Below are 14,419 nucleotides of genomic sequence, written 5' to 3'. Positions count from 1 at the left end.
TAAGCTTCATTAAATTAAACCTGTAATTAAAATTAAACCTGGAATTATAATTAAACTTTATACTTAAGCAAATTAATGCTGTAATTAGAAGTACTAAGTTTACAATAACAAAACATAATAACCGATTTTGTTCTACACAAAAAATAGATATGAGAGGATAAAGAGTACTAAGTACTAAGTTTACAAAACAAGTTCATCAGTGTTTACTGTCCGGTGGTTCCATCTCCGGTGGTTCCATCTCCAGTGGTTTCATCTCCGGTGGCAGGTCTGGCCGGTGAATCTTCTCGGCGAAATCTAGCAGCAAACTCTGGATCTTTAGATGCAAGATAATCAAAGTATGCATCATAACTATGCATCTTCTCTGAATTTTCTTGCATCTTTTGTGCATTGGCCTGTAGTTGAGTTGCCTGAGTTGCAAGAACAGCTTCGGCAGCAACAAGCTTCACAGCTAGAACAAGTGGATCTTCAGAAAGAGGAGGCGGTTGAACAATATGAGCTGAAGATGCTTCTGCTTGCAAGTTACCAACACCATATATCCGGTTCTTTTTCTTTGGAGCAACCTGCCAACAAAACATATAGACACCATAAGTGTTTACACAAACACAAACATTAACATAAACAATGAAGCATGTTTTACCTCGGCATAAATTTGGTTCTTCACAATTAGTGATAACCCACCAGAAGCACTACTCTCCATGTTATCCGCTGATATTAGGGAAGACTCAGCTTCAGCTATCTTTGACGACACTTCATTGAACACCTTCTCAGACAGTCCATCAACAAACGACCCATCAGGTTTCCTATGAGTATCTTCTAGTACTCGCAGGAAATCAGGTAGTGGCTCACCAGTACTCTCAGACTAAAAACAGAGAAATCAAACAACTATATTACTATATTGTATATATGATATGATTAATGAACTTGTGTTAAACATAGATACTTACAAGCTTTCGTGCTCGGGCTTTAAAAGAAGTCTGACCAGAACGGTGCTTATGTATTCCAGTGCCATCAGGATCACTATAGCGAGCATTACGGCTATTGATACTCTTTGCTTCTGATTTTGGTTCACACCAAAAGTTGACCAAGCCATCCCATACAGTAGGATCAAGCCACCGCGGCATTGCGTCATTACCTTTCTTCCTCCACTTACCCTTCCACCGAGACACTTGATCACTCATCCGGGTCTTTAACTTCTTTTCAAACTCAGCTCTAACTCTTCCATTGATGGACGCATACCAATTATATGTTTGCTTGTAAAGACATAAAATGAATCAGAAACAGAATCAGAACCAAATTCGAATGATAAACACACAAAATCTGTAATTTAAACACAACAACAATTTGTAACTTACCGCAAAAGTTTCAAACCACCGGTTTACAACCGGACCTGGTGTTTGGATCCAATTGGCATGAGGTGACTTGAAATCTCTTTCAAAAATGGCCCGGACAGTAGCAGCAACCGAAGAATCCTGGTCAAACCTCCAAAACATAAGATAAAAGGAATTAGGATCATTGAAAATACAAAACATAAAGATAAACTATATGTTAGATACATAACATTCTCACCAAATAGTACCCGGAGGTCGCTTAGGATCCAGTTTTGGTAAGCCAACACGCCCGGGACTTGCAAGTAACTCTTCCAAAGTGAAAAACACTTGAGAGGCACTTGCACCGTTGACACACGACGTTGATTGCTGAGGAGGAGGATCATTTTGCAGAGGAGGAAGATCATTTTGCACCGGTGAGGTACATTGAGAAGAGGCGGTAGAATGTAGCCTTTGAGCAGAGCCAGTAGAGCGTACCTCTCGAGAAGGGACGGGAGGAGATAATCCTTGTGAAGATATGAACCTTGTGTAATGGTTTTGGTTGACAGATCCGTTTTGGTCTCGAGAAGACATCTGAGAAGAGAAGGAGAACATGTAAAATTAATCATTACCCTAAATTAAAAACAAAAATTAAAACCCCTAAAATCGAATCGAAACCCTAATCCCAAAATTAAATCCCCAAAATCGTTACCCTAAACCTAAAATTAAACCCTTAATCGAAAACCCTTAATCGAAACCCTAAATCGATATAACCCTAAATTGAAAAACCCTAAATCGATATAATTAGAACCCTAAATCGATATAACCCTAAATCGATATAACCCTAAATCGAAAAACCCTTAATCGATATAATTAGAACCCTAAATCGATATAACCCTAAATCGAAAAACCCTAAATCGAAACCCAAAAATTGAAATAAAAACCCAAAAATTGAAATAAAAACCCTAAATCGAAACCCATCTAAAAAACAACAGAAGAAGAGAGAGGAGGAGGAGATTAGTCGGAGAAGGGATGAGAGGAGGAGTAGACTAACCTGAGAAGGGATGGGAGGAGGAGTAGACACCGGAGAAGAGATGAGAGGAGGAGTAGACAACCGGAGAAAGGATGAGAGGAGGAGTAGACAACCGGAGAAGACAACCAGAGAAGAATGAAATCGGAAGAAGAAGAGAAGTTTTTAGGGTTTGTCGGCTGCGGGTGTTGGTTTGAGCTTCGCTCAAACTAGGTTTTTTACTTATATAGGAAATTAATGGCGTCTCAATTCCAACGCAAAATTTGCGAGGGATTTACTAGAGTCCCTCGCAAAAGCATCGCAAACAATAATTCATATAAATTTTTTTATTTAGAGTTTTTTGCGACCAAATTGCGAGGGAACGTAGCAAATCCCTCGCAAAATCTTTAGGGTTTAGGATTTGCAATTGTCATTAGTGCCCTATCTTATATTATAAATATTGAATTATATCAATTTAATAATTATTAGTAATGTAATTAGTCTTAAAGGTTAAGGTTCAACGGTTTAGGGTTGTTATTTGCGAGGGAAATGCTATGTATTGAGTCCTTTGCAATGGATTTGCGACGAATTTGCTATGGCTCTAGCAAATCAGTCGCAAATTTGTCACAAATCTTGAATATCTAATTTGCAAAAACCATCAAAATAATTGTAACAAATTAGTCAAATTAACTTTCAAGTATATTATAAGGTCCAATGGTGTCATCATACTCTTTTCTATCATCAAACTTTCCAAAATTGTCCAATTTTGCATCTTACTCTAAACATGATGATGTTCTACACTATATCACATATATGTTCAATACATTGAGACAAATACTTGCCAAATTGTCCAATTCTCTAACAATTTTGTGTTGCACTGCTATCTTTGATTAACAATTTTGGATTCATCTTTTTTAATCATTAATAGTAATGTAATAAGTCTTTAGGGTTTAGGGTTTAGGGTTAAGGGTTTAAAATTTTTTTTGCGAGGGAGTTGCTATGTTTTGAGTCCTTTGCAATGGATTTGCGACGAATTTGCTATTGCTCTAGCAAATCAGTTGCAAATTTGTCGCAAACCTTGAATACCCACCAAGTCTACAAATCCAAAGATATCGATCTTCAGATAAATTCGATACCTAGAACTTTTTTGAAGTCAAGAACATTTTGCATAACAGGAAGTAAGCAAATGTACTTAGAAAACTGGAACCAGACCTTCAACTCAATCTTACAATGATACACCTCGTGTACATTTAGCCAAAGCCAGACTACCAAATCCTCAATTACAAATCAAGCTCTCAGCACTTCAGGTTGTGCTGTTAACAGAACCACTTACAATTTTCCAAGTGAAACCATTGTCAAACTAACCATACATGAAGCATTTGCATTGCTTTATAACGAGATAAAAGAATTAGAATTAGAGAGAGAGAGAGAGAGAGAGAGAGAGAGAGAGAGAGAGAGAGAGAGAGACGTAGAGTGAAGATAAAATGTGAATCTTAAGATCACAGTTTTACCAGGTAGAAGAAAGAAAACCAACCCAACTTCAAAGCACTATCAGTCCTGCAAGGTGATAAGAAAACAGTTCAGTTATGAACTAGTAGTATATGGATAGTCAGATAATCGGAGCATTACCTTGTAGCTCGGTAGAGAGGCCTGTACCCTAACACATATGAAACTAGACGACATCCAAGCAACGCATAGATTGTGGCAACTGGCAAGAAACAAAATCTTAACACCTATCATTCATATTTAAATCCAGCTTTAGCTCAACCAAATCCATTCAAAGCTTCATAATATAGTTTCCCTCATAGCAGATGAAATCAATAAAACGTACCCAACCAACTAGCAAATGCCAGGACAGCAAGTTTTGTGTATGAACTGGTATCTCGTTAGCAATGTTGGGGTGTATAATCTGGCAAAAGGGTGGCCACTTTTTATCGTTTATCTACGATGCCAGCTGTGACACAATTTGATATGTTTCCATTAGTAACAACAAACCAGCACAAGATTTAAACAAGTTCTTTGCAAAAATAGTGAGTGTCCTATTGGCTTACACATAGCAAAAGCATCTTCTCTTCGTTTAACATCCTGGCTGAATCAGAGATAAAGAGTTACATGAAATAATCCAACAAGCAAAAAGCCAAGAAACATAAGTTAAAAGGTAGAGAAAAAAACAATAACCATTTCTCTGTCCTAAGTTGTGCTTCCCAATCAGAAAGCTCTCTCTGTTTCGTTGAACAATCCTGCACCAACCACACCACAAAATGTCAAAGAGATTTAAGTGAGAATCTGCGTGTGTTACAAATACTAATGCTCTTACATTCACCGTATCGAATGGAATATCGACTGTAGCATCAAGTTTACCGCCAAAATCTAACTGGCCTAGATGACGCAGGAACCCTTCCAGCACCATCCTGCAATTACAGAATATATATTAAGACCAATTACTCATAGCCTCCAAGAAACTTCAATTGCTACAACTAAGAAAAACAAGAGATTTATGCTACTAATATATTTTACCAAGAAGATTGACAATTTCTTCTTCTTCCTCGTCCAAGGAGATTGGGATCGTGGTGGCGATTCACTATTCAATTTTCAGATCTTATAGCTAAAGGTCTATCTACTCATGCAATACACTACAAGTACCTTCCCTTTACTGTAAGCATGGCTTCATTTCCAAAAAGGAAAATCTAAAATTCATAATCTCACCATATAACTCAAGAAGATAAAATTCAAAGAAACAAGATTGGACTTGTAGAAGAAGTTGTGGAGATAATAGAATGACTTAACTTGGTTAGCGTTTCATTGTTTGGCTCTAAAACTAATTTTTCAAAGATTACTTTGTTTACACCGTCAGAGAGGTGTGTTCTCAGCGGTGAACTCTTCGCATTGGCTTGTAAGCTTGTTGATTTTTGTGGTTTCTTCATCCAACTCCTTGGCGCGTTGGGCCAGCTCATCACATTCGGCCAGGAACACAAAAAAAAACTTTTTCAGTGTCAATAATTTGTTCACATGGGGGTGTGCTAGAAGCAATCTAAGGGATGTTTTGGTACCTGTTTACGCAACCTTTGTATTATTGTTGTCACTGATAACAGTAGGTAGTTGGTCCTTTCTACCCTCCACTTGAGTGTAGTGCTTCTTCAAATTAAACAAAGTTCTGCCATCGTTGTTACCAATGCATGCTTTTGATCCGTACAAAATCTTATCAGCTGCTCCATCAGAATCAGTGGCAGGTGGTGTGGCTCCATAAACATAATACCTCGTTCTTGAATTTGAACTCTCCACTTTATGAGATTTGGGAAGATATGGGGTTTTGAAAAACTTGGAGGAAATCTCGCTCATAGGTGCTTCTACAGCTCCATACTCAGGGGCAAAGGTCACCATAGATGATCGAACTCACCAGTAGAAGAGATTGACATTTGATTTGACGGAACTGAGGTGATACTGCTGTTGAGAACATCTTGACTCCTAATAAGGCACTCATCTATGATAGGAGGAACAGTATTAAAGCTCTCAAACGAGGAAAACCCAACAGGCAATACGATTTGGTCTGATAAATTCGTCATATCCACTGGACTGGAACCTACATCAGCAGATTCTGGAGGAATCATGAGCGCATGCGACTCTGCAGTTCCCGGTGGCTACACAAACATAAGAAATAAGGTGGCTAATTAGATAGATAAGGTTTATATACCAAAGGCAATATGAGCGAAAGACAAAAAGAGCTGTGACAGGAATGGGGAAAGGGAAGCAAACAACCCTTCCTCCCAAACATCTCTGGGATACAGTCTAGATATCGGAGCTTATGGAAGGTCTGCATTTCGTTCACCAGCATATGGAATGAAAATAACAGTTTCTTGATTATTATGATAGATAACAACAGAAAACAAGAATTACCTCCCCGAAAGGCAATGCATCATTCTCAAAGAAGTGCCTTGATATCCATGCCACCTTCTCTGTCATCATCATCATCATCCCAGCTTATCAGTTTTAGTGTAATCAACTCCTAACTCATCTGCTTCTTGAGTAGGTGCATTAGTGACAGTACCTACTTGACCCGAAAGACTCTGCCATCCCTGTTCGCGACCGCTTTGAGCCCTGCAAAGAAATTTATTTAGGCACACGAAATTATATATAATAAGGAAAACAATATATGATGTTGACCTATTGTAACAAGCAAGTTCATGCTACGACCGACGATTCAATTTTCTCATCAGTCCCATGCAACATCCACCTTTTCCAAGTTTCCATAGATATAAGTCATACCATTTTTGAGCGATCATCATTGCAAGTTAGACCAGATTGGCTACACGTCAAAGAATCTGCATCAGCGTCAAGGTCACCAGTTCTTGAAGTCATCCTCCAGCCACTTCCGCTAGAAACGCTACTTGTTGAACTAGTGCTGCTATTACGACTACTACCACACTGCTATTGTAAGCACTTTTTTCATAAAACCCATCACTCTTATTTCCAGACGCTCCAAGGAAGTCACCAGCCCTGCATAGAAGCAAACGTTCAAATGTTTAGGGCTCGTAACAGACTTTTAGAATGAAAAATAAAATCGTAAAGTTTAATATTGGAACAAATCTTCACAATGCCACAGATTCACTCCTATGGAGCTTCAAATCATGAGGTTTACAAACCATAGGCCTCTGTTTTACGAGCTTCCTTCCATGTTAAAAATGTAGACGAGATAAAAGAAAAAGACTCACCAGTGCATATATAACGACGAGCCTGCCAGTGCCAGTGACGGGCCTATCCAATTTTGAAGCCAAAACCTGCAAGTATGGTTTCACCTTGCATCAGCTCCAAGCTGAGGAAAGACCACAAGTATTATGTCTTCTTAACATGGGTCTGGAAAAATTCCTAAGAAACACTTTAACTATGACCCTACAGAGTCTATTTTCTGAATACATTATTTATGAAATTCAACAAAAACCCAATCTGGATCTTACCATTGAGTAGTCAAACACATCTGAGTAGGACTGGCGTGGAGAAGACAAGAGGCACCAGCAAGAGAAATACGAACAAGCTCAAAGCTTTTTAAGATAAAACTGCGACCACTTGGTCATTCTAGCCCAAGCAAGCAGTTTCGAAATCTCATCCTGAAAAAAAACAAGAATCGCCCCACCACCTTCATGCCGGCAAATTTGTTCAATTGTTGCGTCCACCTACGACAGAGTTTCAAGGATTAGTTCATGATTATATTCTCCAGTAAAATGTTACATTGAGCTAGATTTTAGCTGGATGTTACCCAAGAAAATAGGAGCAAAACTCATATCCACGTCAATCTGTGCACCACACCATGCTTCAAGAGAAAGTTTAGTGGCCAATTCAACTTATCCTACTGACAGAAACAATCTCTATAAAACCCTAGAATTCTTCAATCTCTGAGGTCGATTTTGTTTCTCCGATTGTTTTGTGAATTGATTCGTTTTTGCAGGACATAAGTAGAGATAAGGAAAAAAAAAAAAAAAAAAAGGGTAAAAAATATTTATTTGCAACAAGTGGTAATCGAACAGGGGAGTGTTCGCCTGAATTATCAAATACTGTACCGTCAGACCAAATGAGTTCTTTATTTACAATTCAAACAATTATATGATATACTTGTGTAAAAATAATAGAGTTTCCGCAATAGGTGAGACATTTTTCCAGGACAAAAGTAAAAGATTTTTTTTCTAAAAAAAAAAGGTAAAATTTATTAATTTGCAGCTAGTGGGAATCGAACGGGGAGAGTTCGCTTGAGTTACAAAATACTGTACCATCAGGCCAAATGTGTTTCTACGTACACTCAAACAATTACACAATATAGTTGGGTGTAAAAGAATAGAGTTTCGGCAAGAAAAAATCCCAGGATCTGCTCCTCTCTCGTTGCATCTCGTATTTTGTTCCTGAACAGAGAGATACAAGAACTGGTTATTTTTAGCAAAATTTTGTACCAGAAACATATACAAAACACTGTTATTGAAAAGAAAAACAAAAGTCAAATTTTCCCAGCCCGTGTTTTGAACAACATAAACATGTTTTCATATCAACAATTTGATTTCTCTAGGCACCCATAAGCAAAAACTCAATCTAGTCCAGGTTATGAACTGAGACGTGATAAACCATTAATCCAGAATGGATCAGTTTGGACAACATAAATTCATCAATCGTATCAACTATTCCTTCTTTCTCTATCACTATGCCAAGTTCTGAACTAATGGAACACATAGCCTAGTTCAAGGGAATTCAAGAAATCTAATCTTTTTTTGTTTCTTCACTATGCAAAAAGCTTCATTTATCACTAATCCCTAGTTCATCAATCTAAAATCAATTCAAGAAAAGGTTGTTAAACATACTCATTATCCGTTCTGCCATATCTCTATTTACACATCGCTGCCTCTCCAAAATCATACTACTGACCTGCCAAAAAGGGTTAAAAAAAAATTAAAATCAATCAAACAAAAAGGTTCCTCATACGTTGAATCAATGAAACAAAGTAGAAGAAGAAGAAAGAAACTTACCTATTTTTGGATTTTTTTTTTTTGGAATTTTTTTGGGAATTTTTTTTTTCTTTCTCTCCTTCTACTTCGCTTTGTCGATCAAATGCTTCAGAATACCGAAGACTCCGGTGAGTACCGTCGCTATGACCGCGCCGTAATTAGGCGACGGGGGGGGGAAACACATGGGGCGGAAGCGGCGGAAACTCCGGTCTCTTCTTCTTCGGCTTCGGCTCTTCTTCTTCTTCTTCTTGCTTTATCTGCAGTGTGGCTGGCGAGTGGATCAGACTTCTCTCAGATACGACCGACACTTTCAACGCTTCTACCGAGCCGAAGAAAACGAAATTGACACTCCTGGAGTAACAACGATCCCTAATTTCGGATGTATTCTCCGGCGACGTTTCCGTAATCTCCGACGCCGTCTTCAGCTCGTCATCGGTCTTCATATCAGCGTGCGGGAGAAGCTTTGAAGTTTGTTGGAAAAAAATGAGAACTGTGAATATTAGATTCTAAGAGTCTTTAAAAATGACAACAATCAGATTAAAATGCTAAATAAAAAGGGAATTGTGTAGTTATTTTTTCCAAAATTGTTTTACTTTTGTAAAACTACAGATTAAATGGAATTTTCAGTTATTTTTTTTTGTCTTTTCAATCACATTGATTATGCTTGAATCATGTTAAAAATAAAATAAAAAATAAAGCATCAAACATAGGACAAATGTTTTTTTTCACAAATTATCTATGATCATCTATTTTCCCTTTCACATCCCCAATTAAGTTCATCACCTACATAATCAAGTGGATTGTTAAATGTCAATTCCAGTCTTGGTTAAAATGTATTTGCAAATTGGTTGTTACCTCTGCAACATTGTGCCCATGACGTCTTTTATCAACTATTGCTAAAGGTGCATCAGATAACTTCTTGGCAAAAGCACGAGCCCTTGCGACACCACCAACATCAGGTGAAACTACCCCCAAATCACCTTGCTAAGTAATCAAGTATCACAGGCTGTTCATGGATATTAAGTACCAAAAGAAGTAGCCGTAAGAAAATACGTTGTAACAAAAGGAGAACCTAATGCTTTGAGAAATCATTTAAGATAGGAACCTTTACCTGGCCAGAAACATGATCGACTGGAATGTAAAAGTAGCCCATCATAGACTGTCCGGAGTGAAGATGAGAAGCAAGGACACGGTCTGCACAAGCCAATGTTGTTATTATCAACACCACAGCCTCAAACGACGACGCTCTGCATCTAGGCTCCAACAAATCGAAGCCCAGCTCAAGCCCATCAGCATCCAAGCCCATGTCACAAAAACGGAAACCTGCAACAACAGAACAAAGTCTTACACAACCTGCAACAACTACAACAAATGATAAAAGCAAGCTTCTTACACAACCTTCAACAAACAGAATGCTAAAGACACGGAGCTGATCACGCAAAACATGTTCCAGCTGCTTGAATCATGCGACGCAGATCACATGTGAAAGATCCCAATCGTTACAGCTGGATAAAGCAAGCGAACATTCTAGACACTAGGTTAAAACCTCATGTATCACTATAAAAGAGTATGACCTTTGTAACAAGCTAACTATCGATTGGAAAACAGAAATAAAACAATCTTTCAAATATTTTTTTCATGGTATCAGAGCCATGGATGGATTCATGGATCTCTACTCATCTCCTTCCTTACACATCTCAAATTGTGTCACTATCAAGCTCACTGAGCAAAACTACATAATCTGGAAATCACAATTTGAGTCTTTTCTACGAACACAAGCCTTACTAGGGTTCGTTAATGGCGCCTGCAAACCACCACGTGAGACAATCCTCATCCGCAACAAAGCTAATGACAAGTCTGAAGAAGTCATCAATCCAGACTTTGAGAGTTGGTCCAGATCTGACCAAGTTGTCAAAGCTTGCTTGCTTGGATCCATGAGTGAAAATGTCTTACGGCTGGTAGTAGGAGCCACAACCGCTCAAGAAGTATGGGAGACTCTCATTTCTCATTTCAACCGGACCTCCTCCTCTAGACTGTTCGAGCTGCAAAGACGTCTGCAAAATGCTGAGAAGCTAGACAAAAACATGTCAGACTATCTCAGGAGTATCAAAGACATTTGCGACCAACTTGCCTCTATTGGAGACCCTGTAACTGAGAAAATGAGGATCTTTGCTGCCTTGAGAGGTTTAAGTCGCGAGTACGAACCAATCATTACAGTTATTGAAGATTCCATGGATCGCAGTCCTGAACCTACTTATGAGAATGTCATCTCTCGTTTAACCGGCTACGATGATCGTCTTCTAGGATACTCAACCTCCTCAGAGGTTTCACCTCACCTTCCGTTTAACACTGCAAGATCTTCGAGCTACCAAAATAGGGGCCGTGGTAACAGAGGCAGGGGACGTGGAAACTACTCAACCAGAGGACGCGGCTTTCACCAACAGTTCATGTCCAACCCATCCTCTCGAAACAGTGAGTTGCCAGTATGTCAGATTTGCAACAAAAAGGGTCACAATGCTATTGACTGCTGGTTCCGTTTTGATGAAGAGTATCAACAAAAACCTACTCGTGTAGCTGCTGCTTTCTCTGCCCTGCACATGACTGATGTCACTGACGATGGTGGTTGGTACCCTGATTCAGGAGCAACGGCTCACATCACCAACAACACTCAGCGACTCCAGAAAGCTCAACCCTACCACGGCAATGACACTGTGATGGCAAGTGACGGTAACTTCCTTCCCATCACTCACATCGGCTCAGCTAATCTTCCATCAACGTCAGGTAATCTCCCTTTAAAGGATGTGTTGGTCTGTCCTGACATAGCGAAATCTCTATTGTTAGTTTCAAAGTTATGTAAAGATTATCCATGTGCTGTTACATTCGATTCTGATGATGTTGTGATCAAGGACAAGGAAACTTACAAGCTTCTGACAAAGGGAAAGGAAAATGATGGTCTCTATAAGCTGGAGGATCAAAAGTACAAGTTGTTCTATTCAACGAGACAAATTAAGACATCTGATGAAGTTTGACATCGAAGATTAGGACATCCCAATGCTCAAGTCCTCCAATTCCTATCTACTAATAAGACGATTCAGATAAATTAAAGGAACAGCAAGATGTGTGAGTCATGTCGGCTAGGGAAGAGTTCGAAGTTGCCATTTATTCCTTCTGTCTTTCATGCTTCTAGACCTTTAGAGAGAGTTCATTGTGATCTCTGGGGTCCCTCTCCTGTTTCTTCTATTCAATGGTTCAGGTTCTATGTAGTCTTTATAGACAATTTCTCAAGATATTGTTGGTTCTATCCCCTAAAGAGAAAGTCTGATTTCTGCTCCATATTAATCAAGTACAAGCTTCTGGTCGAAAATCTCTTACAAAACAAAATTGGTACCTTTCAATCAGATGGTGGAGGCGAGTTCATAAGTCAAAAAAATTTAACAGTCTTGCAAGAGTCTGGTATTCAACATTATATCTCTTGCCCTCACACACCAGAGCAGAACGGCTTGGCTGAAAGGAAGCATAGGCAACTAACTGAAATGGCACTCACTCTCTTATTTCAGAGCAAGACGCCTCAGAGTCATTGGGTGGAGGCATTCTTCACTGCTAACTTCCTCTGTAATTTACTACCGACAACCTCTCTTGACAACAATCAAAATCCCATTGAGGTTTTAAACGGTAAAGCTCCTGAGTACTCAGCTCTTCGAACTTTCGGATGTGCTTGTTATCCCACTCTTGGTATAGTGCCATCCTACGAGATCTTTTTCTTCTTTACTAATTTTCAGGTTCAGAACCGAACTTATGTCTTCTTCGTGGATGAGTTCTCTGACTAGTTCTTCATTCCATCCCGTCTTATCCCCGTTTAAAAGTTGGTCCACCTGGATTGGTTCTCTGTTTGGAGTGTTTGGTCGTGGTGCTCTGGGGGGGGTCTAGTGGTAGCCAAGGATCTACCCAAACATTTATCGTTGTGCCATCTCCTATCATTAGACATAGCCCTACACAAAATGGGTCTGTCAAATTTCAGCTTCTAACTCCAAAATTCACCATAATCTTTTTGCAGCTTCCTCCGAGTATGAAAGAAACAGAGAAACTTGAATTATCAGATTTGTTAAGCCCCGAAAGACGCGAGAAAGTGAGATGTCAGATCAGTCGCAAAACACGCTCTCCTAATCCGTTCTTCACCAGCCACCGAATTCCTTTCTTCACGATTCACAAACCCAAGGAGAAACTGTCATCCATAGCCGTTCTAACAGTCCCAATAAGGTATGAGGATTTACACCTCTCATGAATGGAATCGAGCAATCCGACGATCCTTAAGCTCCGTCCACTACTCGGCTTTGACAAGATCTATCAGCATCTGCATAAAGAAGAGGAAACAAAAGAAATAACCACTAAGGCTATGATAAACTCACACTTAGGCGAGAAATATATCCGGACTTAGCCGTAGACAAAAAACCGACGATAAGTTTCGCTGGAAAATGAGAACGAAAGCTTTCTCTCTCTGAAAGATTTGAGAGAGAGAAAAGAGAGAAATCTCCCTTTTGGTTTCTATGTTTAAATCGGTGGTGTAATTTCCTTTTCTAGGGATGGAAATTTCGGTTTAAGTTCGGGTTCAGGTTCGGTTTGGATTCGGTTTGGTTTGGTTTGTTCGATTTTGGTAAAACTCTAATTAAATTAAACCGAACTTAGTTTGGTTTGGTTTGTGTTTGAGTCGGTTTATGTTTGATTTGGTTTTAATTCGGTTTAAGAATCAATTAATGTAATAAAATAAAATTGATTATGGCTTTCTAATAGTTAATTAATCAAATAAATTAGAAAAGATAGAATATTAAAATTAATACCTAATATTAAATATAATTAAATCTATATTTATATTTAGTTAATTTTATTATAAAAAATAAAATAATGTAAAATAGAAACCAATGCAAGTGGTAATAAGATCATATGTTTATAAATAATAATATTATTAATTAATTAATTTAAGAAACACTTTGGATTACTGGTTCGGTTCCGAATCATTTGGGTTGTGAATAAACATAACCAAATAGTTGGAAGGGATGATTCAGTTTGGTTTGGGTCCGTTTATAGATGACTTTGAATTAAATAGTTTATATCCTTTGGGTTAAGATCAGCCTATTAATCTATTTAATTCAAAGAAATATTTTAAAATAGCAGTAAAACAAGGTTTATAGATGACCATTATATTACATATTCTACAAACTTCTAAACACTATTTGGCAAAATATAATATACTAAATTTACCTTTCTATTTATTTAAGATTTTTTTTTTAGGTTTTAATTTAGGTTCTTTATTTTATATTTAATGTATAGTTTTACGGGGATATAGACTATTTAATCTATAGTTTAGTATTTAGAGTCTAAGACTTGATTTTGAAATTTTAGTTTTGATGCATAAAACTATTTTGGGAACTCTAGAGATATAATATGGTAAATTTGGAAAGAAAAAAAAAATTCTATTAATTGTGAGAATTACTATTTAATTAAACAGGTTAGATGACTAAATGATTTGTCCAACTAAAATATAAATACAATAATTAACATAGAAACAATTATAATTGATCTTCATCATCATTTTTGCTATCATCAACATCACCTAACTTTTTGGTGAC

At 38.0% G+C, this 14,419-nt stretch overlaps 2 protein-coding genes and 2 long non-coding RNA genes across 53 annotated transcripts; all 4 read right to left on the bottom strand.

Annotated features, from left to right (window-relative positions):
* Positions 1-203: 203 nt before the first annotated feature.
* Positions 204-1,898, bottom strand: LOC147946232 (uncharacterized). The gene is made up of 5 exons (XM_087509544.1): positions 1,567-1,898; positions 1,353-1,479; positions 945-1,250; positions 638-859; positions 204-560 (listed from the first exon to the last, which is right to left on the bottom strand). Exons 1-5 carry the CDS (start codon positions 1,896-1,898, stop codon positions 204-206), a joined length of 1,344 nt encoding a protein of 447 aa, XP_087365670.1.
* Positions 1,899-3,505: 1,607 nt separating this feature from the next.
* On the bottom strand, positions 3,506-7,827 carry LOC147946231 (mediator of RNA polymerase II transcription subunit 13-like). 50 transcript variants are annotated; one of them, XM_087510853.1, is made up of 14 exons: positions 7,565-7,827; positions 7,266-7,481; positions 7,023-7,088; positions 6,577-6,807; positions 6,359-6,408; positions 6,208-6,266; positions 5,364-5,951; positions 5,101-5,295; positions 4,631-4,724; positions 4,492-4,553; positions 4,365-4,402; positions 4,145-4,267; positions 3,943-4,046; positions 3,506-3,870 (listed from the first exon to the last, which is right to left on the bottom strand). In XM_087510853.1, the coding sequence occupies exons 4-7, from the start codon at positions 6,594-6,596 to the stop codon at positions 5,688-5,690; spliced, it is 393 nt and encodes a 130-aa protein (XP_087366979.1). In that variant the 5' UTR covers positions 6,597-6,807; positions 7,023-7,088; positions 7,266-7,481; positions 7,565-7,827; the 3' UTR covers positions 3,506-3,870; positions 3,943-4,046; positions 4,145-4,267; positions 4,365-4,402; positions 4,492-4,553; positions 4,631-4,724; positions 5,101-5,295; positions 5,364-5,687. The 50 variants fall into 48 exon arrangements, with proteins under 50 accessions (XP_087366984.1, XP_087366994.1, XP_087366974.1 ...); XM_087510858.1 differs by having other exon boundaries at positions 3,506-3,641; positions 3,825-3,870; positions 4,831-5,951; XM_087510868.1 differs by having other exon boundaries at positions 3,506-3,641; positions 3,825-3,870; positions 3,943-4,021; positions 4,831-5,951.
* Positions 7,828-7,980: 153 nt separating this feature from the next.
* On the bottom strand, positions 7,981-9,299 carry LOC147946230 (uncharacterized). Its single transcript, XR_015596189.1, has 3 exons — positions 8,817-9,299; positions 8,652-8,715; positions 7,981-8,201 (listed from the first exon to the last, which is right to left on the bottom strand). It is a non-coding gene; the product is annotated as an uncharacterized LOC147946230 (long non-coding RNA).
* Positions 9,300-9,538: 239 nt separating this feature from the next.
* On the bottom strand, positions 9,539-10,005 carry LOC147946229 (uncharacterized). Its single transcript, XR_015596345.1, has 3 exons — positions 9,907-10,005; positions 9,651-9,801; positions 9,539-9,578 (listed from the first exon to the last, which is right to left on the bottom strand). It is a non-coding gene; the product is annotated as an uncharacterized LOC147946229 (long non-coding RNA).
* Positions 10,006-14,419: the final 4,414 nt, after the last annotated feature.

The sequence above is a fragment of the Camelina sativa genome, chromosome 4, assembly GCF_030686135.1.
Source record: "Camelina sativa cultivar CO46 ecotype springtype chromosome 4, ASM3068613v1".
NCBI lineage: Eukaryota > Viridiplantae > Streptophyta > Magnoliopsida > Brassicales > Brassicaceae > Camelina > Camelina sativa.
The sequence above is the reverse complement of the archived record's forward strand: the minus strand, read 5'-3'. Positions and strand labels throughout refer to the sequence as shown.

Bases quoted from the DNA above. Each gene is read 5' to 3' on its own strand.
- LOC147946231 (XM_087510845.1), bottom strand. From the start codon at position 6,596: ATGATGATCGCTCAAAAATG. The intron at 6,409-6,576 runs GTATGACTTATA...ATTTCTTTGCAG, and splicing joins ATGATGATCGCTCAAAAATG to GGCTCAAAGCGGTCGCGAAC. The intron at 5,952-6,207 runs GTAATTCTTGTT...ATGTTTGTGTAG, and splicing joins ATGCATTGCCTTTCGGGGAG to CCACCGGGAACTGCAGAGTC.
- LOC147946232 (XM_087509544.1), bottom strand. From the start codon at position 1,898: ATGTCTTCTCGAGACCAAAACGGATCTGTCAACCAAAACCATTACACA. The intron at 1,251-1,352 runs GTAAGTTACAAA...TGTCTTTACAAG, and splicing joins GGTGGTTTGAAACTTTTGCG to CAAACATATAATTGGTATGC. The intron at 561-637 runs GTAAAACATGCT...TTTTGTTGGCAG, and splicing joins AGAACCAAATTTATGCCGAG to GTTGCTCCAAAGAAAAAGAA.